The sequence below is a fragment of the Mastigoproctus giganteus genome, chromosome 8, assembly GCF_048544385.1.
Source record: "Mastigoproctus giganteus isolate SK-2022 chromosome 8, ASM4854438v1, whole genome shotgun sequence".
NCBI classification, from domain to species: Eukaryota; Metazoa; Arthropoda; class Arachnida; order Uropygi; family Thelyphonidae; genus Mastigoproctus; species Mastigoproctus giganteus.
Window position 1 is genome coordinate 140,295,832 of NC_143582.1, and position 20,688 is coordinate 140,316,519.

Consider the following 20,688-nt stretch of genomic DNA (forward strand, 5'->3'; position numbering starts at 1 on the left):
AACAACTCTGTATATTAGATAAGTTATAGAATTTCTTAAAGTACCGATATGATTGGACGCAAGTTCGAATTGCAAAGCTTATTAAGCTTTGCTATTTGCGTACCATTTATTAAGTTTTGCTATTTGCGTACCGTTTATTAAGCTTTGCAATTCAAATTTGAGTCCAACCCTGTATATATATATATTTTTTTTTTTTTTTTTTCTATGTATCTTGGATCTTATCACATCAGTTTAGGGTAAGAGATAATATTACCAAAACTATCTGTAATGGATCCATATGATTTATTCCGATTATTAATATGGCTCTTGATAATTTATATCAGGGGTCCCCAACTTTTAGAAAAGTGGGCCACATATCAATTTTTGGAATATTTGGCAGGCGGGAGAAAATTCCTAATTACTGAAAACTACATTCGATTGAAGTTATGCAGAGAAACAAATTTTATACCTACCTATATTTACAGATTCAAAAATAAATCAATGGATATGTAATATAAAATATACCAGTTTGTTTATATCAAATTTTAATTATTACTTATTCAACTAATCACAAAAATACAGTTAGTAATACAACAAAATTATAATTAATGCAATGAATGTGGTTGTAGACTGCGACTTAGTTTCCCAATATCGGGTTTTAAAGAACTAGTTCCAATTCTTAAAAAGTCATGTAAATGCTGGTCAGTTAGACGTGATCGTATTTTTGATTTTACATATTTCATTTTTGAAAAGGTCTGCTCAGATATACATGTACTTCCAAAAACTGATGTAATCTTTCTTGCAAAATTTTTAATTTTTGGATAATCTGACTCAGATAATGTTGAATAAAACTGAATTAGATTTCCATTTTTAAATATTGTCTTCAGTGCATCATCAGATTGAAGGTCTACCAACTCTAATTGTAAATTCTAATCAACATCGTTGACAGGTACATTAAATGGATTTTGAAAGGTTCAAACTCCTTTGAATTATTTATAAAATCAGAAAATCTATCCGCAAAATTTTCCTACAACAAATTAACGTTTTTAACAAAATTTTCAGTAGAAAAATTTACTACTAGGCATATTTTTAGATAAATTATCGCAACATGGAAAATGTAAAAAAATTATTCCGAAGTAGTTGACGTTTAAATATCTCTAGTTTTGAATCTAATGCTTTCACATTATAATATGATTCATTGACAAGTTTGTCTCGTCCTTTTAGTTTCATATTAAGAAAATTCAGGTGTTCACATATAGCTGTTAAAAAGGCATGGTTCCACAACCATTTGGGATCTGACAGTTCCAGAACAGGTTTCAATTTTTTGCTCATAAATAGATCAATTTCGATCCTAAGTAAAAAAAAAAAAATTACTTAAACACGTTACTGCGATTCAATCATCGTACTTCAGTGTGGTATAACAAATCACCATATTCGGCCTCAATTGTTTCAAGAAAATTTTTGAATTGCTGATGATTGCAAATAAAATTTACTGTTGATAATTAACAGTTGATGTGACTGAATCTACACCCAAATATTTTCTGCAAAAAGACTGCTGGTGAATTATACAATGAAATTGCATTGGTTTTTTAATATTTTTACTCTCAATATATTTATGAAGCTGAGCCATGAACTCAATTTTAGTACCAACCATATTTTTAGCGCCTTCCATCATAACTGCTGATAGTAAATCCCAATTCAATTTGAGGTCCTCAATTGCTTGTGACACTCAAAAATATATTTTCTCTTTAAAAAGGCCTCAGAATCCAGTATTCATGATTTTCACTTGTATCTTTCAAGCTTTTTAATGCAACCAGCTTTTCAATTACTTCAAAACTTTGATTTACACTTCAGATATAAATCAGTAAATGAGTTGTATGGCTTGTATCTTCACTCTCATCAATTGCTATTGAAAAATTTGTGAATTCACGAACTTTGTCTACGAATTGATTTTGAACATCGGCTCCTAAAACTTCAATTCTTTTCGTTACAGTTGAAGATAAACTTTCTCAGGACATACTTCTTCTGCAATTGCCAAACATATTCGTTTTACAAATTCTCCATCCATAAAGGCCCTTCCCTCTTCAGCAATGATTTGGGAGGCTTGAAAACTAGCTCTAACTTCAGATAAATTTTGATGAGTAAATTTCTAATCTTCTGTTGTTGACTTTGAAAAGTTTGGGCTAATTCTTGGAGTTTTTTCTGTCGCAAAGCTTCTTGAAATTTATCATAATTTGAGGCATGTTTTGTGGTGTAATGACGTTTTACATTATATTCCTTGAACACCAACAAGGCTTCATTGCAAATAAGACGGTGAAAGTATCATTGAGTAGTGCAAAAAAGTAATTAATTGGCCACCACTCATTAAAAACGTGACACTTAGCATCAACTTTTTTTTTAGACATTAACTTCAACATGATTTTTATGGGGTCACTAAAATAAAAAAAAACCAAAATACTTGTAAATATTGAAGTAAGCAAGCACTGAAGTGTCTTAATTTTATGAAAGATTTTAACATAAATTTATTTACAAATTTTAAATAAATTTTTAGGTTTATTAAAAAAAATTAATTTTTAGAAAAGTTGATTTTTGGCAAATCGTTTCCGTGGCTTTTCGTATGACAGGTAATGCAATTTTAATTACTATCAAAATGTAATGTCAGATAAAAAGTAGTCAGGTAAGTACCTACTTACTGATCGTCTGTACAGTTGCTGGAATTTTATCTAATATAAAATTAGATCACTATTTATCAAATAGTTATCTAATATAAACATTAATTTTTATGATCTAATTGAAATATCTGCAGGCCAGATAAAATTCTTTCATGGGCTGGTTCCAGCCCACGGGCCATAGTTTGGGGACCCCCGATTTGTATCCATTCCATGTAATTTTCTTTTTTGTTAATAACTTCATCAGTTTAGCAGTCATCCAAAAAAAATATATATTTATTTAAAGCTATATAAAGATAAGTAGCTTAATTAATTATATTTCTCAAAATTATTTTCTCTGAACTTTTCTCATTTGGCATGAAAAATAGTTCAAATAATGACAGAGACATCATAATTTTCTTCTTGGAAATACCAAAATCTTTGCCTTTACCACTGATAACAGTTATCCCTTTAGTTTTGATCCATTAATATATTTCATTAACTGATAATGGTTCCTTAATGTAAAAATTTTCAATATCATTTGATACCTTGGTAAAAATTAGGTCAAGAGTATTGTTCCCTACCATCTGTAAAGTTTCAATATAAAAATCAATCATCTTATCGATTCAGAAATATATTTCTACTTTGTGATTGATCAACTACAAATTCTAATGTTTCAGGGAAAAATTAAAGTTAATCATGAATAATGCATTTATATCTGCTTGATCATAAATTGTCATTATGTTAATTACATTCATTTGGTCTAATACATATTCTCAATCTGACTTTTGCTTCCTCCATCACTTATATCAAATCAGACTGATAATATCTTAAATATAAGTGGATTGCAATTAAGAGCACAACCCTCCTTCCTTTCTACTTTTTTTTTTTTTAATTAGACACTATAAATTTACCATATTCAAGCCCTACAGGAGTATATTAAAATGTTGCATGTTTCTGATATTTATATTAGTCTGCATTTGTTGATTTAACCAGTACTTCAAATTAATTCATCAAATTTATTAACCATATTCCCTGACCCTGCTTTTATCTGCAGTAAAAATTGTCTGTTTCTTTTCCGGCTAGGTCTCCTACCTATTACTGCCTGTTAATAATATTCTTACACCTCTTCTACTCAAGTGTATTCCATCACTACAAAAGTAGTCCTCCCTGTCAAAAAAGTGTTGCCATGATGAGGGAAATTTTACCTCTAGAGACTTGAACTCTCTCTCTTTAGGCTGGAAATGAGAACACTGCACAAGCATGTCAGCTAGCAATATTTTTGAATGCTGCTAAGTACACTTTTTTATTACATAAATATTATTGGTTTTATGTTATCTTCTAACTGGAATTAGTAGTGCAGTTATTATTACTTGTGTTTATCTGATAGGTAAGTGAAATTGGTTCTTACTTAGCCTTGTAAATTGCTTAAAAATTGAGTGTCTAAGTAACAGGGCAATACTGTTTAATTCTCTTTTAATGCAGCATGAGTATAATTAATTAGAAGTGTTTTTATTTCATATATGTAAACTACATAACACAATACCTAATGTAATTTTAAAATAGGCATAGTACATACTATTGTTGCATAACCTGGGAATAGTGCAGTTACTATTACTTGTGTTTATCTGATAAGTGAAACTGGTTCTTACTTGGCCTTGCAAACTGCTCAAAAATTGTGTCTAAGTGGGAAGAAAATACTGTTTAATACTCTTGTAATGTTGCACAAGTATAATTAATTAGAAATGTTTTTATTTAATATATGTAAACTATATATTTATAATGCTAAGAATGTGATTTGATAAAGTAATGATATAACACAGTACCTAATATAATTTTACAATAGGTGTAGTACATGCTATTGTTGCATAACCTGGGAATAGTGTAGTTACAATTGCATTTGCATATCCTTTAGTTTAATATGGAATTTCTAATTTAAATAAATTTACCAATACCAAGTAACCTTGTCGCTGACTCTATTGTTAGGAAAAAAGAAAATGTGTTGATTAAAAAAGTCTATCCAAATATTTGGGGACAAGACTCATCTTAAAGAAGATGAGTCTTGTCCCCAAAAAGGAATATAAAAAATAATGCAGTTCATGGCAAACACACAATAGACACTGACAAAAGCAAATTCCATGCCTAACAAAGGGAGAACCAGCTTAAGCAGTGATTTTCAAATGTGGACCATTTAACTACTGGTATACAAATGCTTGTGCGATATATTCTCCCAATTAACAATTAAATTTTTATAAATAACAAGACTTATTCAAAGGTTAATCACTGCAGCTGTTCAGTTTTTCACCTATTTTGTCTCAATTAAATATATATAGTTATGTCACCGATGTGGCAATTGCACATGGGAAACTCCTAAAAAAAGTAAATATTTTTTTCCTCTGAGACAGGAAATGAAAATAAGCTACCAGTTCTGATATATTCAGTTACAAATTTTTGTAAACAACAGCACATGACATCCATAATGCAAAGTGTGCCCTGGAATACATTTTAATCATCTAATGAAGAGGTACTTGTTAGAGGTACTTGTTTGATTGGATACTATGATGTGGTCACAAAGGAACTGGATGGAAAAAATAATTTTAATATCATATACATGGATTTCCGGAAAGCTTTTCACACTGTTGCACATGGAAGACTGCTGTACAAATTGGGGCAGTATGGCATTGAGGTCAAGTTGCTGCAATGGATAAAGGGATGGTTGAGTGGGAGATGGGAGAGAGTGGTAATAAATGGACACTACTCTATGTAGACTAATGTTATTAGTGGAGTTCCCCAAGGTTCAGTGCTGGGCCAATGTTGTTTTGTGTATTTATCAATGATATTAATGAAGGTATATCAGGAATGTCCAAGTTTGCAGGGTTACAAAGATACAAAGGTTGGCAGGGTTGTTAATGACAGTAAAGACAGTATGCTACTGCAACAGAATCTAGGAAAGTTAGGCAGATGGGCTGAGAAGTGGCAAATGAAGTTTAACATTGACAGATGCAAAGTACTGCATATACTGCATATGGGAAGCAGTAACCCAAGAGAAAAGTAACAATTGTGTGGTACTCCACCTCCTTGAGTGTAGTACCACAATTGTGTCATACTACACTCAGGGAAGTGGAGAATAAAAAAGACCTGGGGGTAATTGTGTAGTCAGATATGAAGTTCTCTGAGCAGTGCAGATCATGGAGTTTTGTCAATGGTATATAGGAATTTTTCTAGCAGAGACAAGGAGGTGATTATCCCTTTGTATAAGGCAATGGTTAGGTCACACCTTGAGTAATGCATACAGGTCTGCAGCCTTATTTTAGGAAGGATGTAGAGTTGCTAGAATGAACTAGAATGAACAGAGAAGGGCAACAAGATTGGTGAGAGGAACAAAGGGGTGTGCTTACAAAGAAAGGCTTAAGTTCTGTAAGTTGCATCATCTGGAGACTGGGCACCTGCAAGGTGATCTGAATGAGGTGTAAAAGGTTGAATGGTTTGAGCAGGCTCAATAGCGAAGGGATACTTCCACTTGCTCAGATTAAGAACTTGAGGGGGCATAGATTCAAATTGAGGAAAGACAATTGTAGAATAGACATGTGTAAGTTTGCCTTTAGCCAGAGGGTAACTGATTGGTGGATCAGACTTCCATCTGTTGTTGCGGAAATTGATAGCTTAAATAAATATAAGACTGAACTAGACAAACATTTAGTGTGACTGGATGGGAAATGGGAAGGTTTTTTTTTTTTTTTTTTTTTGGCTGATGCTGTTTAAGCTTGCTGTCTTACATCATATGCCTCAACTAATGCTAATGCTAATTTCCATAAAAAAGAAGAACTAAATCATCTGCATATGCAACTGATGAATAATTTGGGAAATCTTTAGCAACCATTGGTTAAGAACCAATTCACAGTTCACAGTTCTAAGACATTTAAGAGCACTCTCCCACCAGAGAGAGCCAAAGGCATCCTCGAAGTCAATAAAAATTGCCAGGACTTATTTAGAATACAATTCATTAATTAGATTCAGAAGAGTAACAAGGACATCTTCAGCACCAACTCTGGAACAAAAACCATATTAATTACTAGAATAGCCGTCTGTGTCCTGAAGCCAGGATTCCATATAAGATCCATGCAGGAGCTTACCAAAATTAGATGACAAAGCAATAGGTGTAAGACTGGGGAAGATTAGAAGATTTTACACGTTTCAACAGCATTCTCAAGATGGCAGATTTCCAGGAATTTGGAAAAACAGACTATTTTAGACATTTATTATATAAATTCAGAAGAACATTTGGACAGCAGGAGTGAAGTTTATCAAGAACTCCCCTTCAATAAGATCTTTGCCAGGATACCAATTAGGTTGGGGGGGGGGCAAACCCCCAGACAAGTAACTATGAAAGATAGAAAGAATAAACTCTACTAAGAAAACAACTTAGAACTGTCTGCACAACCAATACAACTAGATAACCCTGCTATGCAGGGTGGAATCAATGATGGCCTCATCCAGAGGCAGGATCACATCACCACCATTTTACCCATGTACCAGGACAAGATGCCTATTGTTGATCTCCTTTGGGGGGGGGGTGGATATCACTGTCCTTGGAAGCTTGCTGACAGGGTAGGATTTATGCTGACCCTGAAGGGCCACTCAGGGTGAGATTGCACTGTCTTATCTTCTATTCTTCTCCTAAATTCTTCTGGGTGGAGCATTGTATTTATGCCCCATCTTTACTACAAGCTGGCACACCTCCACATCCAACACCTGACCTGGTGTTCACAACTCTTACACACCCTATGCTCCACACACACACACACACACACACACACACACACACACACACACACACACGACCAGGGCAAATGCCTTATCACAGGCAAGTGCACTTAAGCAGCGAATGGGGGGAACCCTGAGATCCACCGACACATTTGACCTTTTTTGAACAGAATTTGAACCCAAATTCAAATTCTGCATGCCTTACATCTGTATGACACCATGTCTCTGATATCCCAACAATATCTGCCTTTGATGTCTTGACCAGCACTTCAAATTCATAAAATCTATTTACTATACTCCTAGCATTGGTGTAGATGCAAGTATACATGCACCTGTTGTTACTCTTGTTCCATGATCTCCAGCAGTTCTAGAAATCCCCAGCACCTTACTTTCCAGGCTGTTGCTCATTCCAATAGAAGCAGTGCAAGAGTCATTTACACCTTGGCCTGTGGCTATTGTTAATCTATTCGTCTGTGTATCCCCTCCCCCAAGCTAGTAGTTTCCAGACTCATCTAACATTGCCTCAATAAAAAAAAAATATTCTTGCACTCTTTCTATTAACTTTTTTCTCCTGTTAACAAGCACCCGACCATGTTGATAAAAATTCTACCCCATGAGCCCTCCAGGGCTAAATTGATTGACAAGGCTTTCATCATATACTCCCTCCTATCACGTATGGGCTAAATTGCAGACATTTTCAAATTTAACCCTAACCTGTGACTTTTTTTTTAACATTGATCTGTACTTGTTAAGTAAGTCTGCAGATCTTCTACTCTTGATGTCATTAATGCCAACATATACAACAATATTACCTTTTGTGTGCTTTAGAAATGATATCTGCTCTACTGAGTCATCAACTTTTTCTCCTGGCAGACATACCCTTATCCTATTCCACTATCTTTTTTGCACAATATTTTTCCTGTTTCCAGACTCATCTAACATTGCCTCAATAAAAAAAAAATATTCTTGCACTCTTTCTATTAACTTTTTTCTCCTGTTAACAAGCACCCGACCATGTTGATAAAAATTCTACCCCATGAGCCCTCCAGGGCTAAATTGATTGACAAGGCTTTCATCATATACTCCCTCCTATCACGTATGGGCTAAATTGCAGACATTTTCAAATTTAACCCTAACCTGTGACTTTTTTTTTAACATTGATCTGTACTTGTTAAGTAAGTCTGCAGATCTTCTACTCTTGATGTCATTAATGCCAACATATACAACAATATTACCTTTTGTGTGCTTTAGAAATGATATCTGCTCTACTGAGTCATCAACTTTTTCTCCTGGCAGACATACCCTTATCCTATTCCACTATCTTTTTTGCACAATATTTTTCCTGTTTCCATGAGAACAGAGCCACCAACAACAACTAGCTCCTGTGGGACCAGTGCATTCTGCCTTGGGGATTCCCGCTGAGTTGCCTGATGATCCAGTGCAAGCTCTGGCACTGATGTAGGCAGCTGAGAGCTTGATGGGCACCCAATTTGTATCCTTCGAGGGCATCTACTCTGTTTTCAAGCTCTCATATACCATAGAAACAATTAGTTGCCACGTAATATAATCACACTCTTTACATTAAGCACACAAAGACCCTTGGCAATATCATGACCATTCCTGAAAGCTCCACAAACATCAAACAAGCAGAACAAGCAGCATATTTCATAAGATTGTGATTCATAGGACAACAACCCCCCCTCAGTTCTCCTCTCAGCAGTCTTTTGCTTTGCTGCCTCCGCAGCATAGCAAAAGACTGCTGAGTTTTAAAAATACTACACTAAACTTATATCCCAATGCAGTAATTATGCTATGCACCAGTTATGCTATGAAATTTACATTATTGAATAAATATATATATTTCAATATCAAGCTTTTCATATCATTTTTTGTATCTACTACCAAGTTTACGTTATATGAATTCCATATCTCCTATCAAGAGTAAGTTATATTTACAACGTAACATTACACTGTAATGTTACGTTGTAAATTCTAAGTTATAATAGATGATAAATTTAACTATCTATTTCCAACGTACGTGATTTGAATTGTCACGCGACCTATTTGTGATACTATATCTACGCCAAATCACTGATACTAAATGCTCTACGAATATTAATGTTGTATGTTATGGACTACATGATAAAGTTAAGTTATTAAAACACACTTGTATGCTTTAAATTACTGAGACTGCACACATGAGGGGGCACAAATTTAAGTTGAGTAAGGATGGCTGCAGGATAGATGTCTGGAAGTTTGCCTTCAGCCAGCCAGTGGGTGATTGTTGGAACAGGCTTCCATCTTTTTAAACCAGAAGTGGATGGTTTAAATAAATTCAAATAGACAAATTCTTTGAGGGTATGGATGGGCAAAGTGTGTATTTTTTGGTTGATGGTAGAAGGTAAAACTTGCTAAACCTTCTTGCATCATTTGCCACTACCACTTCTGCTGCAGGCTTTTATATTCATTGATAATTTATACGAATCACATACATTTTTCTTTTCTGCCATGGGTCTCATTACTTCAACTGAGATCCATTTAGGTCTCAGCATTGAACATTATCACACACACACACACACACACACACACACACACACACACACACACACACACACACACACACACACACACACACACACACACACACACACACACACACATATTTAGCATCAATACCTAGGAGCTTTCATAATTACTTCCCTGAATGCATCCCATCATTATCAGTCATTTCCACTGCATAGAATTTAAAAACCATCTGAGACCACTCTATTCACTTTCACAAAACAAAACTCTTTATCTTTGCTCATGATAGGAGTTGCAATTTTAAGTAAATCACACACAGTGTGATCACAGTGTACTGATGTGGGATTTACTTAAAGATTTAATTACCATCAGGGGTAAAGGAAAGGGTTTTTGCTTTGGAAAGGTGAGTACAGTGGTCTCAGAGTTTTTAAATTCTGTACAATGAGATCAACTGACGATGTTACCAACAGTAAATTCTAAGTGGGAAGCATTCAAGGAATTAATCGTGGCTGCTACTAAAAGTTTCATACCTATTAAGAAATATTGTTCAAGGTTTAGGCCTAAATGGTTATCAAATGAACTAATGAGACTCGTAACAGAGAAGAAAATGCATGGGATGCATATAAATTATCAAGCGACTCAGAAGCCTATGGCAGATATAAGCTAGTCTGTAATCAGGTCACAAAGGAGGTTAGGCAGGTGAAGGCAGATTACGAGAAATCCTTGGCAAAAGATGCTAAGAAAAACAGCAAGTATTCCATTACTTATATAAATTCTAAAAGGAAGGGGATGAATCTGATTGGTCCACTTGACATCGATGGTTCGACTGTTGATGATCCTGCTCAGATAGCAAACAAACTGAATGAGTATTTTGCATCTACATTCACACATGAGGAATTATTAAGGTTTGAAAATGGCAGAAGGTTATCAAATTGTAGCAGGGTACTTAATTATTTTGTAATAACTGAGAGCAAAGTGGAGGAGAAATTGTTGAAGTTAAACATAAGAAAAGCACCTGGGTGGATGGGATCTATCCAGTTATATTAAAGGAGGCCGCAAAGCAACTAAGCAAACCCTTAGCCATAATTATGAGAGCATCCTTAGACTCAGGGTAGGTTCCCACAGACTGGAGATGTGCAAATGTATCCCCAATTCACAAAGGGGGATCGAAGGGTGACACGAGTAATTACAGACCAGTTAGTTTAACTTCTGTTCTGGGTAAAATAATGGAGTCATTGGTTAAAGATACATTGCAGGATCATCTAGACAAGACTGCAGCAATAATTCAGACACAGCATGGGTTTGTTAAGAGAAAGTCTTGTCTGACAAATTTGATTGGTTATTATGATGTGGTTACAAAGGAACTGGATGCAAAAAATAATTTTGATATCATATATTTGGATTTCAGGAAAGCTTTTGACATTGTTGCGCATGGAAGACTATTGTACAAATTGGAGCAGAATGCTGCTCTTCGTGGACTAATGTTATTAGTGGAGTCCCACAGGGTTTGGTGTTGGATCCACTGTTGTTTTGTATATTTATCAATGATATTGATGAAAGTATATCAGGCTTAGTGTTGAAGTTTGCAGATGATACAAAGGTTGGCAGGGTTGTTAATGACAGTAATGGCAGTGTGCTACTGCAACAGGATCTAGATAATTTGAGCAGATGGGCTAAGAAGTGGCAACTGAAGTTTAACCTTGACAAATGAAAAGTACTGCATATGGGTAGAAGTAACCCGAGAGAAAAGTACCAACTGTGTAGTACTACACTTAAGGTGGTAGAAAATGAAAAACATCTGGGAGTAATTGTGCAGTCAGATTATGAAGTTTTCTGAGCAATGCAGACAGGCGGCCAGGGCAGGTCATGGGGTTTTGTCAATGATATACAGCAATTTTGCTAGCAGGGAAAAGGAAGTAATTGTCCCTCTGTATAAGGCAATGGTCAGGCCACTCTTTGAGTACTGCATACAGGTCTCGAGGCCTCATTTCAAAAAGGATGTAGAGTGCTGGAACGAGTACAGAGAAGGGCAACAAGATTAGTGAATGGAACAAAGGGGTGCTCTTACGAAGAAAGGCTTAAGTTTTGCAAATTACAGTGTCTGGAGACTAGGCACCAGCGAGGTGATCTGATACAGGTGTATAAAGCCTTGAATGGTTTGAGCATGCTCAATGCTGATGGGATTCTTCCTCTCGCTCAGAATAATCACCTGAGAGGGCATAAATTCAAATTAAGAAAAGACAGTAGAATAGATGTACGGAAATTTGCCTTTAGCCAGCGGGTGGTTAATTGCTGGAACAAACTTCCATCTGTCGTTGTGGAAGTTGATAGGTTGAATAAATTTAAGGAGGAACTGGACAGGCATTTGGAGGAAATGGTGTGATTTTTTTTTTTTTTGGCTGATGCTGCATAAGCATACACTTGCTTTCTTGAATCACATGTCACTACTACTACTACTGCTGCTACTACTACTACTACACATAAATTATACTTTTAGGATTGCCACCTAGTAAATCATTCTGCTGCAGATTCTTAATGCATGAAGAGTTGCTGTGGTAATCAGATCAAATGTACTATGTTCTCTTGTTGCCTCTCTAATATGCTCGTGTACAAAATAGTCATCCAATAAATCCACAAAAGGCTTGTTACTGTGTGAGTGACCAACCCAAAAGTTCCACTCATTATCTAAAGTTCAGATTGTCCATTATAAGACAATCTGATTTATGGGCCCACTCTATTTGTCTTTACTGCAGATCATTATAATCATTATAGTCATTAGGCGTGTAACACTCTCCTATGCTCATTTTGGTTTTCCCAGTGTTTATTTCACACCAAATTAACTTAACATGGCCCAGGCAAATGTAATCTAGATGCACTGCCTTAGATTTTATGTGCATCTTAACTAAGAGCATAACCCTCCTATCCTGTCTATGGAAGCAGTGCAAGAATCACTGAACCTCTACCTGCAACTGCTGTTAAGCTATTAGTCTATGTATCCTCCCAATACCATATTTCTGATCCACCTAAGTGGATCAGAAACATCAGCAAATATTTTTGCATCCCTTCTATTTAAGTATATCCCAATCTCTATAAAAACAGTCTCTCTTGTTAAAAAGCACAGACCACGCTGAGAAAAAATTCAATGTCTCATCATGTACTCCCTACTACTGTGCTAAACAGAATTGTAGGCACTTTCAATTTCAATCCTAACTCAACTTTTTCTTAACATTGCCCTTCTATGTGATAAGTAAATCCTCAGATCTCCTACTCTTAATATCATTAGAACCTACATGTTCAACAACATCGCCTTTTGTGCCCTTAAAATGCGATATTTGCACCTTATAATGGGGAATTTAAAATTCCCTATTTTAAGAAATTCTGATTTACTGGTCCACTCTATTAGTCATATAGCTGTTTGTTACAATCATTAGGCCTATAACACATTCCGACTCTCATTTTTGTTTTACAAGTGCTTATGTCACACCAAATTGACTCAGCACAGAATTGGCCACCCACGTTGACTGGAAGCCTTAAATTTTATGTGATTCATAATCAAGAGCATAACCCTCCCATACTGTCCTGTCCTCTCTATCCTTTCTGTACACACTACCTCCCATATTCAAATTCTGCATCAATTACATCTGAGTGACACCATATCTCTCATATCCCTACAATGTCTGCATATGATAACTTAACCAGTACACTTGATAATTCATCACAGTTATTCTATGCTCCTATTGCATATGCACAAGTATGCACTTGTTTTTACTCTTTGTAACCCCAACACAGCCCGTGTATATGTTCGTTCCACGAGGCAATCCAGCAGGCCTAGAGAGGTAACAATAGGAAGATTTTTGATGCAGGATTTACTTAAGGATAGAACTACTCTCAACAGTAAGGGAAAGGAGGTTCTCCCTTTTTTAAAGGTGAGCAGAATGGTCTTAGACAGTTTTAAATTCTTTTCAGTAAGATAAACTGATGAGATTACAAAGTAGACAAGCTAAGGAAGATTACAAGAAGTCTCTGTCAAAGAAAAGCAGCAAAAGCTTCTTTACTTATGTAAACAATACAAGAAAGGGACTGAATAGCATTGGTTCACTAGATGACTGGATTAATTTTTGATGATCCTGCTCAGGTTGCTGAAAAACCAAATGGGTATTTTGCATCTACATTTACACACGAAGAAATTTTTAAGAATGGGGATGCTAGAAGCAAGTGAAATTCTGCTGGGGAACTGAATGATTTTGTGATACTGAGAGAAAGTGGAGGAGAAATTGTTGAATTTCTCCTCCACTCTCCAGTGACATTAAAGAGGCAGAAAAAGAGTAAGCAAACCTTTATGATTATGAGGATTCAGGGAAGGTCCCTATGGATGGAAGATGTGAAAATTATCCCCAATTTACAAAGGAGATCAAAGGAAGACATGAGTAATTAAAGACCTCAGCTTGACTTCAGTTCCAGGGATGTAGTATATCTGATTCAATTAAAAATGTCACTGGATAGGTGAAATGGGAAATACTGACTTTTTTTTTGTAGCTAATGATGTACAAGCTTGCTTTCTTACATCATTTGGTACTAGTAATAGTAGTAGCAGCATTTACTACTACTACTAACCTAGTAGCAGCATTTACTACTACTAATAATAATAATAACAATAATAACAGTATTTGCTAAATGTGAAATATTCTGGGAAATAATCAATGAAGATATTAAGCATTTTATACCAACAAAAAGATATTGTTCAATGTTTAACCTTAAATTATTGTAAGATGAACTAATGAAACTACTGTCAGAGTAGAAAAATACTTGTAATTGTTATAAATTTTTAGGGGAGACCAAAACATACAGCAAGTACAAATTTAGTCTGCAATCAATCAAGTTGGAGGGGGGGTGACGCAGACTAAGGCTGATAATGAGTAGTCTTTGGCTAGGAATGCAAAGAAAAGTAGCAAAGAGTTCTTTGTTTATGTTAATAGTAGAAGGAAAGAAATGAACCATATTGGCCAATTAGATATGACTTTCATAACTATGATCCTGTTATGATTGTTAACAAACTGAATAAACATTTTGCATATAAATTCATATGTGAAGAAGTCTTTAAGGAAAGCAATACCAGAAGTATGACAAGCTATACCTGGGAGTGAAATGATTTTGTGATAACTGAGAAGAACAGGGAAGAGAAAATTGTGGAAGCTAAAATTAAATAAGGCACCTGGATGATATAATGTATCCAGTTATATTAAAAGAGGAGGAGCACATCTCTCAGACTAGATGTGCTAATATCTCTCCTATTCACAAAGGTGGATCAAAGGGAAAAAAATAATTGCAAACCTGTAAGTTTGGCTCCTGTTCTGAATTGGGAAAATGAAGGAGTCCACGTTAAGGAATTACTGCAGGATTATTTCGATAGAATGCAGTTTTAGAGAAATGATATCACGGATTTATTAATGGAAGATCCTGTCTCACCAATATGATTAGTCATTATGATGCAGTTACAAGCGAACTGAATACAACAAACAATTTTGACATCATATACTCAGATTTAATGTTTTTGATACTGTTAAGTTTGAAAAATACTCTGTACAAATTGAAGCAGTACATTGTGGCATTGGCAGAAATTTACTGCTGTGTATAAAGGGATGGATAAGTAACTGAAAACAAGTGGTGGTAATAATAGGGCACTGATCTTCAACTAATTTTATTAATGGAGTCTTTCAGTTTTCAGAACTGAGTCCCTCGCTGTTTCTAATATTTATTAATGGTACTAATGAAAGCGCATCAAGCTTAATGTCAGTCTGCATATAATATAAAATTTGGTGGACTGGTTAATGGTAGGAATCAAAGATTACCAAAGCAATGGACCCTTAGGAAATGGACTGAAAAATGGCTACATTGAATAAATTAGTTACTGCATAGGGGTAGTAGTAACACCAGAATAACATACCAAGTGGGTGGAGACACTTCAAGGTGGTAGAGAATAAAAAGAGACCTAGGTGCAATTGTACAGTCCGACATAATGTTCTCTGAGTGGTTCGAAAGACTGCTAAGTCAGCTCATGTTCTGTCAATGAAATACAGAAATTTTTTCCAATAGGGTGAAGGAGGTATTTATTCCAATGTATAAGTAATAGTTAATAATGTATAAAGCAATAGCTATTAAGCAATAATAGGCCAGATATTGTGTACTGTTGAAGTTAAACATAAGAAAGGCACCTGGGGTGGATGGGATCTATCCAGTTATATTAAAGGAGGTGGCAAAGCAACTAAGCAAACCCTTAGCCATAATTAAGGGAGCATCCTTGGACTCAGGGGAAGTCCCCATGGACTGGAGATGTGCAAATGTATCCCCAATTCACAAAGGGGGATCGAAGGGTGACACGAGTAATTACAGACTAGTTAATTTAACTTCTGTTCTGGGTAAAATAATGGAGTCACTGGTTAAAGATACATTGCAGGATCATCTAGACAAGACTGCAGCCATAATTCAGACATAGCATGGGTTTGTTAAGGGAAAGTATTGTCTGACAAATTTGATAGGATATTATGATGTGGTTACAAAGGAACTGGATGCAAAAAATAATTTTGATATCATATATTTGGTTTTCAGGAAAGCTTTTGACACTGTTGTGCATGGAAGACTATTGTACAAATTGGAGCAGAATGGTATTAAGGGTAAGTTGCTACAATGGATAAAAGGATGGTTGAGTGGGAGAAGACAGAGGGTGGTAATCAATGGGTGCTGCTCTTCGTGGACTAATGTTATTAGTGGAGTCCCACAGGGTTTGGTGGTGGGTCCACTGTTGTTTTGTATATTTATCAATGATATTGATGAAGGTATATCAGGCTTAGTGTTGAAGTTTGCAGATAATACAAAGGTTGGCAGGGTTGTTAATGACAGTAATGGCAGTGTGCTACTGCAACAGGATCTAGATAATTTGGGCAGATGGGCTAACAAGTGGCAACTGAAGTTTAACCTTGATAAATGCAAAGTACTGCATATGGGTAGAAGTAACCCCAGAGAAACGTACCAACTATGTGGTACTACACTTAAGGTGGTAGAAAATGAAAAAGACCTGGGAGTAATTGTGCAATCAGATATGAAATTTTCTGAGCAATGCAGACAGGCTGCCAGGGCAGGTCATGGGGTTTTGTCAATGATATATAGGAATTTTGCTAGCAGGGAAAAGGAGGTGATTGTCCCTCTGTATAAGGCAATGGTCAGGCCATGCCTTGAGTACTGCGTACAGGTCTGGAGGCCTCATTTTAAGAAGGATGTAGATTTTCTTGAGCGTGTACAGAGAAGGGCAACAAGATTGGTGAGGGGAATGAAAGGATCCTCTTACCAAGAGAGGCTTAAGTTCTGCAAATTGCAGTGGCTGGAGACTAGGCACCTGCGCGGTGATCTGAATGAGGTGTATAAGGCCTTGAATGGGTTGAGCACACTGAATTCTGATGGGATCCTTCCACTTGTTCAGATTATGAACCTAAGGGGGCATAAATTCAAATTAAGAAAAGACAGATGTAGAATAGATGTGTGGAAATTTGCCTTTAGTCAGCTGGTGGTTAATTGCTGGAACAAACTTCCATCTGTTGTTGTGGAAGTTGATAGGTTAAATAAATTTAAGGATGAACTGAATAGGCATTTGGAGGGAATGGTGTGATTTTTTTTTTTTTGGCTGATGCTGCATAAGCTCATACACTTGCTTTCTTGCATCACATGCTGCTACTACTACTGCATACATGCTTCACAGCCCCATTTTGTGAAAGATATAGATCTTTTGGAAGGGTGCAGAGAAGAGCAACAAGATTAATCAAGGGCACAAAAGGTTACTCTTACCACAGATTATCTACCCTACCATAGACTTAAGTTCTGAAAATTGCAGTGCTTGGGAACTATGCACTTGCAAAGAGACCTGACTGGAGTGTGTTTAAGGTTTTATATGGACTGAGTAAATTAAAGACTAATGGCATCCTTACTCTTTCTTGGACAATATACATATGACTCTCTGTTGTCTAACTTCTCAAGGTTCATTTCTTTCTCCCACTCTTTTCTTCTTGTATATTAATGACCTCCTTCCACTGACTGGAAATCCTATCGATATATAGCTTTGCTGATGACAGCACACTACAATCCACCTTCCAGTTTGAGAAAACTTGCCCTATATAAACAGTTTCATATTCTTCTTAAATATCCAGCACCAATTCCTTAAATGGCGATCTTCAGGTAATTCTCCAGCTGGGCAAAGATAATTTAGTTAATATCAATCCTTCTAAAACTTAGTACTGTTACTGTCTTATTTGTCACAAAAAGGAGTGACTATTTGTCACAAATAGGAGTCTACTGCTCCTATGCTCATCTTCGATGATACTCAGATTTTTAATCAAGATCACATATTGGGGATTACCCTGACTTCTAATCTCTCTCTTGGCATAAGCACATCACAAATATTGCTTCCTCTGCATTTAAAAGATTGAATTTTTTTCTTTGCTCTACTGTGAATAGCTTTACTGTTCCTCTAAATAACTACAACTACTCACTCTGTACAAATCTCAAATCTACCCTACCATGGAATATTGTTTCCACACATGGAGTGGTGCCCTTAAAACCTCTCTTAGGTTTTCAGACTCCATTCAAAAGAGGGCAATAAGGTTAATTAATGACGGAGCCCTAACAAAGTCTCTCCACTCTGTCTCACAGACATTCTGTTACTGCTGCATTCCTTTTCTATAGATACTTCCATGGGGACTGTTCTTCTGAATTGGCTTCTATAATCCCCCCCCCCCCTCTCTCTCTCTCTTCCAAACCAGTCCAAACATGTGCTATAACAAGTCAATAACCATTTACTGCCCAACTTTAAACTCTTAGGACCACTTTTCTTCATTTATCCTTTCAACGTCCATTTTCTGTAATAACCTACCTTCATATGTATTCCCTAAAAATTATAATTTATAGAAATTCAAGTCTAGTCAAAAATTAACTTATACTGTTTTCTCAATCTTCAATCTATGCATGGTATTTAGAACCTAAATACTATAGGTTTTAAAACCTTTCATGTTTGAGGTTTTCTTTGAAAAACATAAAAATAAAAATATGGAAGGCAGGCTGCCAATAGAGCTTTCACAGGCTCAAATTTTGCTGTAGAACCTTCTGAATTCTTTGTGTCTATAATTACATATTTGTTTACAATAATTAATATATTCCAGTGATTGTATACTAATAAACAAATGACATACCTCGTACTTTGATTTTCTCTCTCTGTCCATGATTACTTTGGTTCTTAATTCTCCAGTGTGTGAATTAATCTGAAATTCATCTGTTTCATCTACATTGGCTCCTCCAACCTTAAGATAATATGATATTCGACCATTTTCCCCTCTGTCTTTGTCCTCGGCTTCTACCCTTAGTACAAGAAAGTTAGGGATGCTCTGATTCTATAAAAAAAAAATTCACAATTTACAATGCTGCATTTATAAGCAACAAAATTTATACTTTTTACTTTTTTTTTTTCCCTTTTTCGATAGTAAACCAAGCCAATTATAGGACAGGAATAAATAATTACAGTTGAACTTAGTTATAATGAGATTCATGGGAACAGTAAAAAATTATCATGAAATTAATTATTTACCGCAGTAGTCATGGCACTTTTCTGACAAGTAGACGTGTATAGTATCTTATGTAAGGCGGCTCATAAACGCTAGTTCAACTCCGCCGTGGTACACTGTGATGTTACAAAAACTCTGCAGAAAGGCCAGAAATGTGTGTAATGCTATGTTTGTGCCGTGTATGTGTTTGTTGTGTTGTTTAGTTGTTTCTGGCCGCTTTGCTATCAGGAAACAACAAGCACCAGGGTGGTGCATCCTGATACCCGTCTATGCCGTGAGGAGGTGAGCCACAACTGAGCACGAACTGCAGTAAACTTTGAGTGTCAGGTACTGAATATCGAAATCATTCAAAATATGAGCAAAAAATTTTAAATTTAATAATAAATTAATGAAAATCAGAAAAATTAAAGATAAAAATAAGTAAGTAAATAAAATAAAATTCAGAAAAAATAAAGATAATAAGTTAATAAAATCGAAAAAAAAATAAAATAAAAATAAATAAATAAATAATAAAAAAAAGTCATCCCACACTAGTGTAAGGTGGTGCCAGCAGATGACTCCGCCTCAGGACCAGTCTGAGTTTAGCAGGAAATAGAAATCAAGTAGACACAGTGATGTCACACGCCGTCATACAAGTTTGTTTCCCAACTGTCCAAGTTGAAGATGGTGGTGAAGATGGTACTTGAGCTAAAAAAATAGTGGTAGTGATGATGGTATCATGAGATGGCGATGATAGAGGAGATGCTGGTCTGGACTGGAGGTAGAGCTGGAATAGGAGTAGTTCCTGAAATTGGGGCACTACTGATGATTTGACCACGTCTGGCAAAGGCTTTATGTGCAAAATCTTGCAGAAGATGAAATTTTTTTTTGGAGTCCAAGAGAGATGACTCATTGCCTGGGGAGAATGGTTGACACACACACAGTAGACAGAGGCTGACGAAGTTCCAAGTAATATGGACAGGTGAAAAGAACATGCTGCCAGTCTTCTGGGCTGCCACAGTTACAGAGGTGAGAATCAGACAGATTAAACATACCAAGTTTAGCACGAAGGGAACCATGGCCAGTTAGAAGAAAAAGAGTGCGGAGACTCGGACTGAGCCATTTTAGAATAGACTTTTGTAAGGCAAAGGACACAGATGGAATGAACTTTATTGTGACCATACCTTTTGAAG

The 20,688-nt window shown here is 35.8% G+C and overlaps 1 protein-coding gene across 1 annotated transcript in view; it reads right to left on the reverse strand.

Annotated features, from left to right (window-relative positions):
• The window catches only part of Cad87A (cadherin 87A), a 778,434-nt gene that overhangs the window by 201,954 nt on the left and 555,792 nt on the right, over positions 1-20,688 (reverse strand). The window contains exon 30 of the mRNA XM_090378948.1: positions 19,148-19,345. Within this exon, the coding sequence (XP_090235074.1) occupies positions 19,148-19,345 (198 nt within the window). The remainder of the gene's footprint in view (positions 1-19,147; positions 19,346-20,688) is intronic.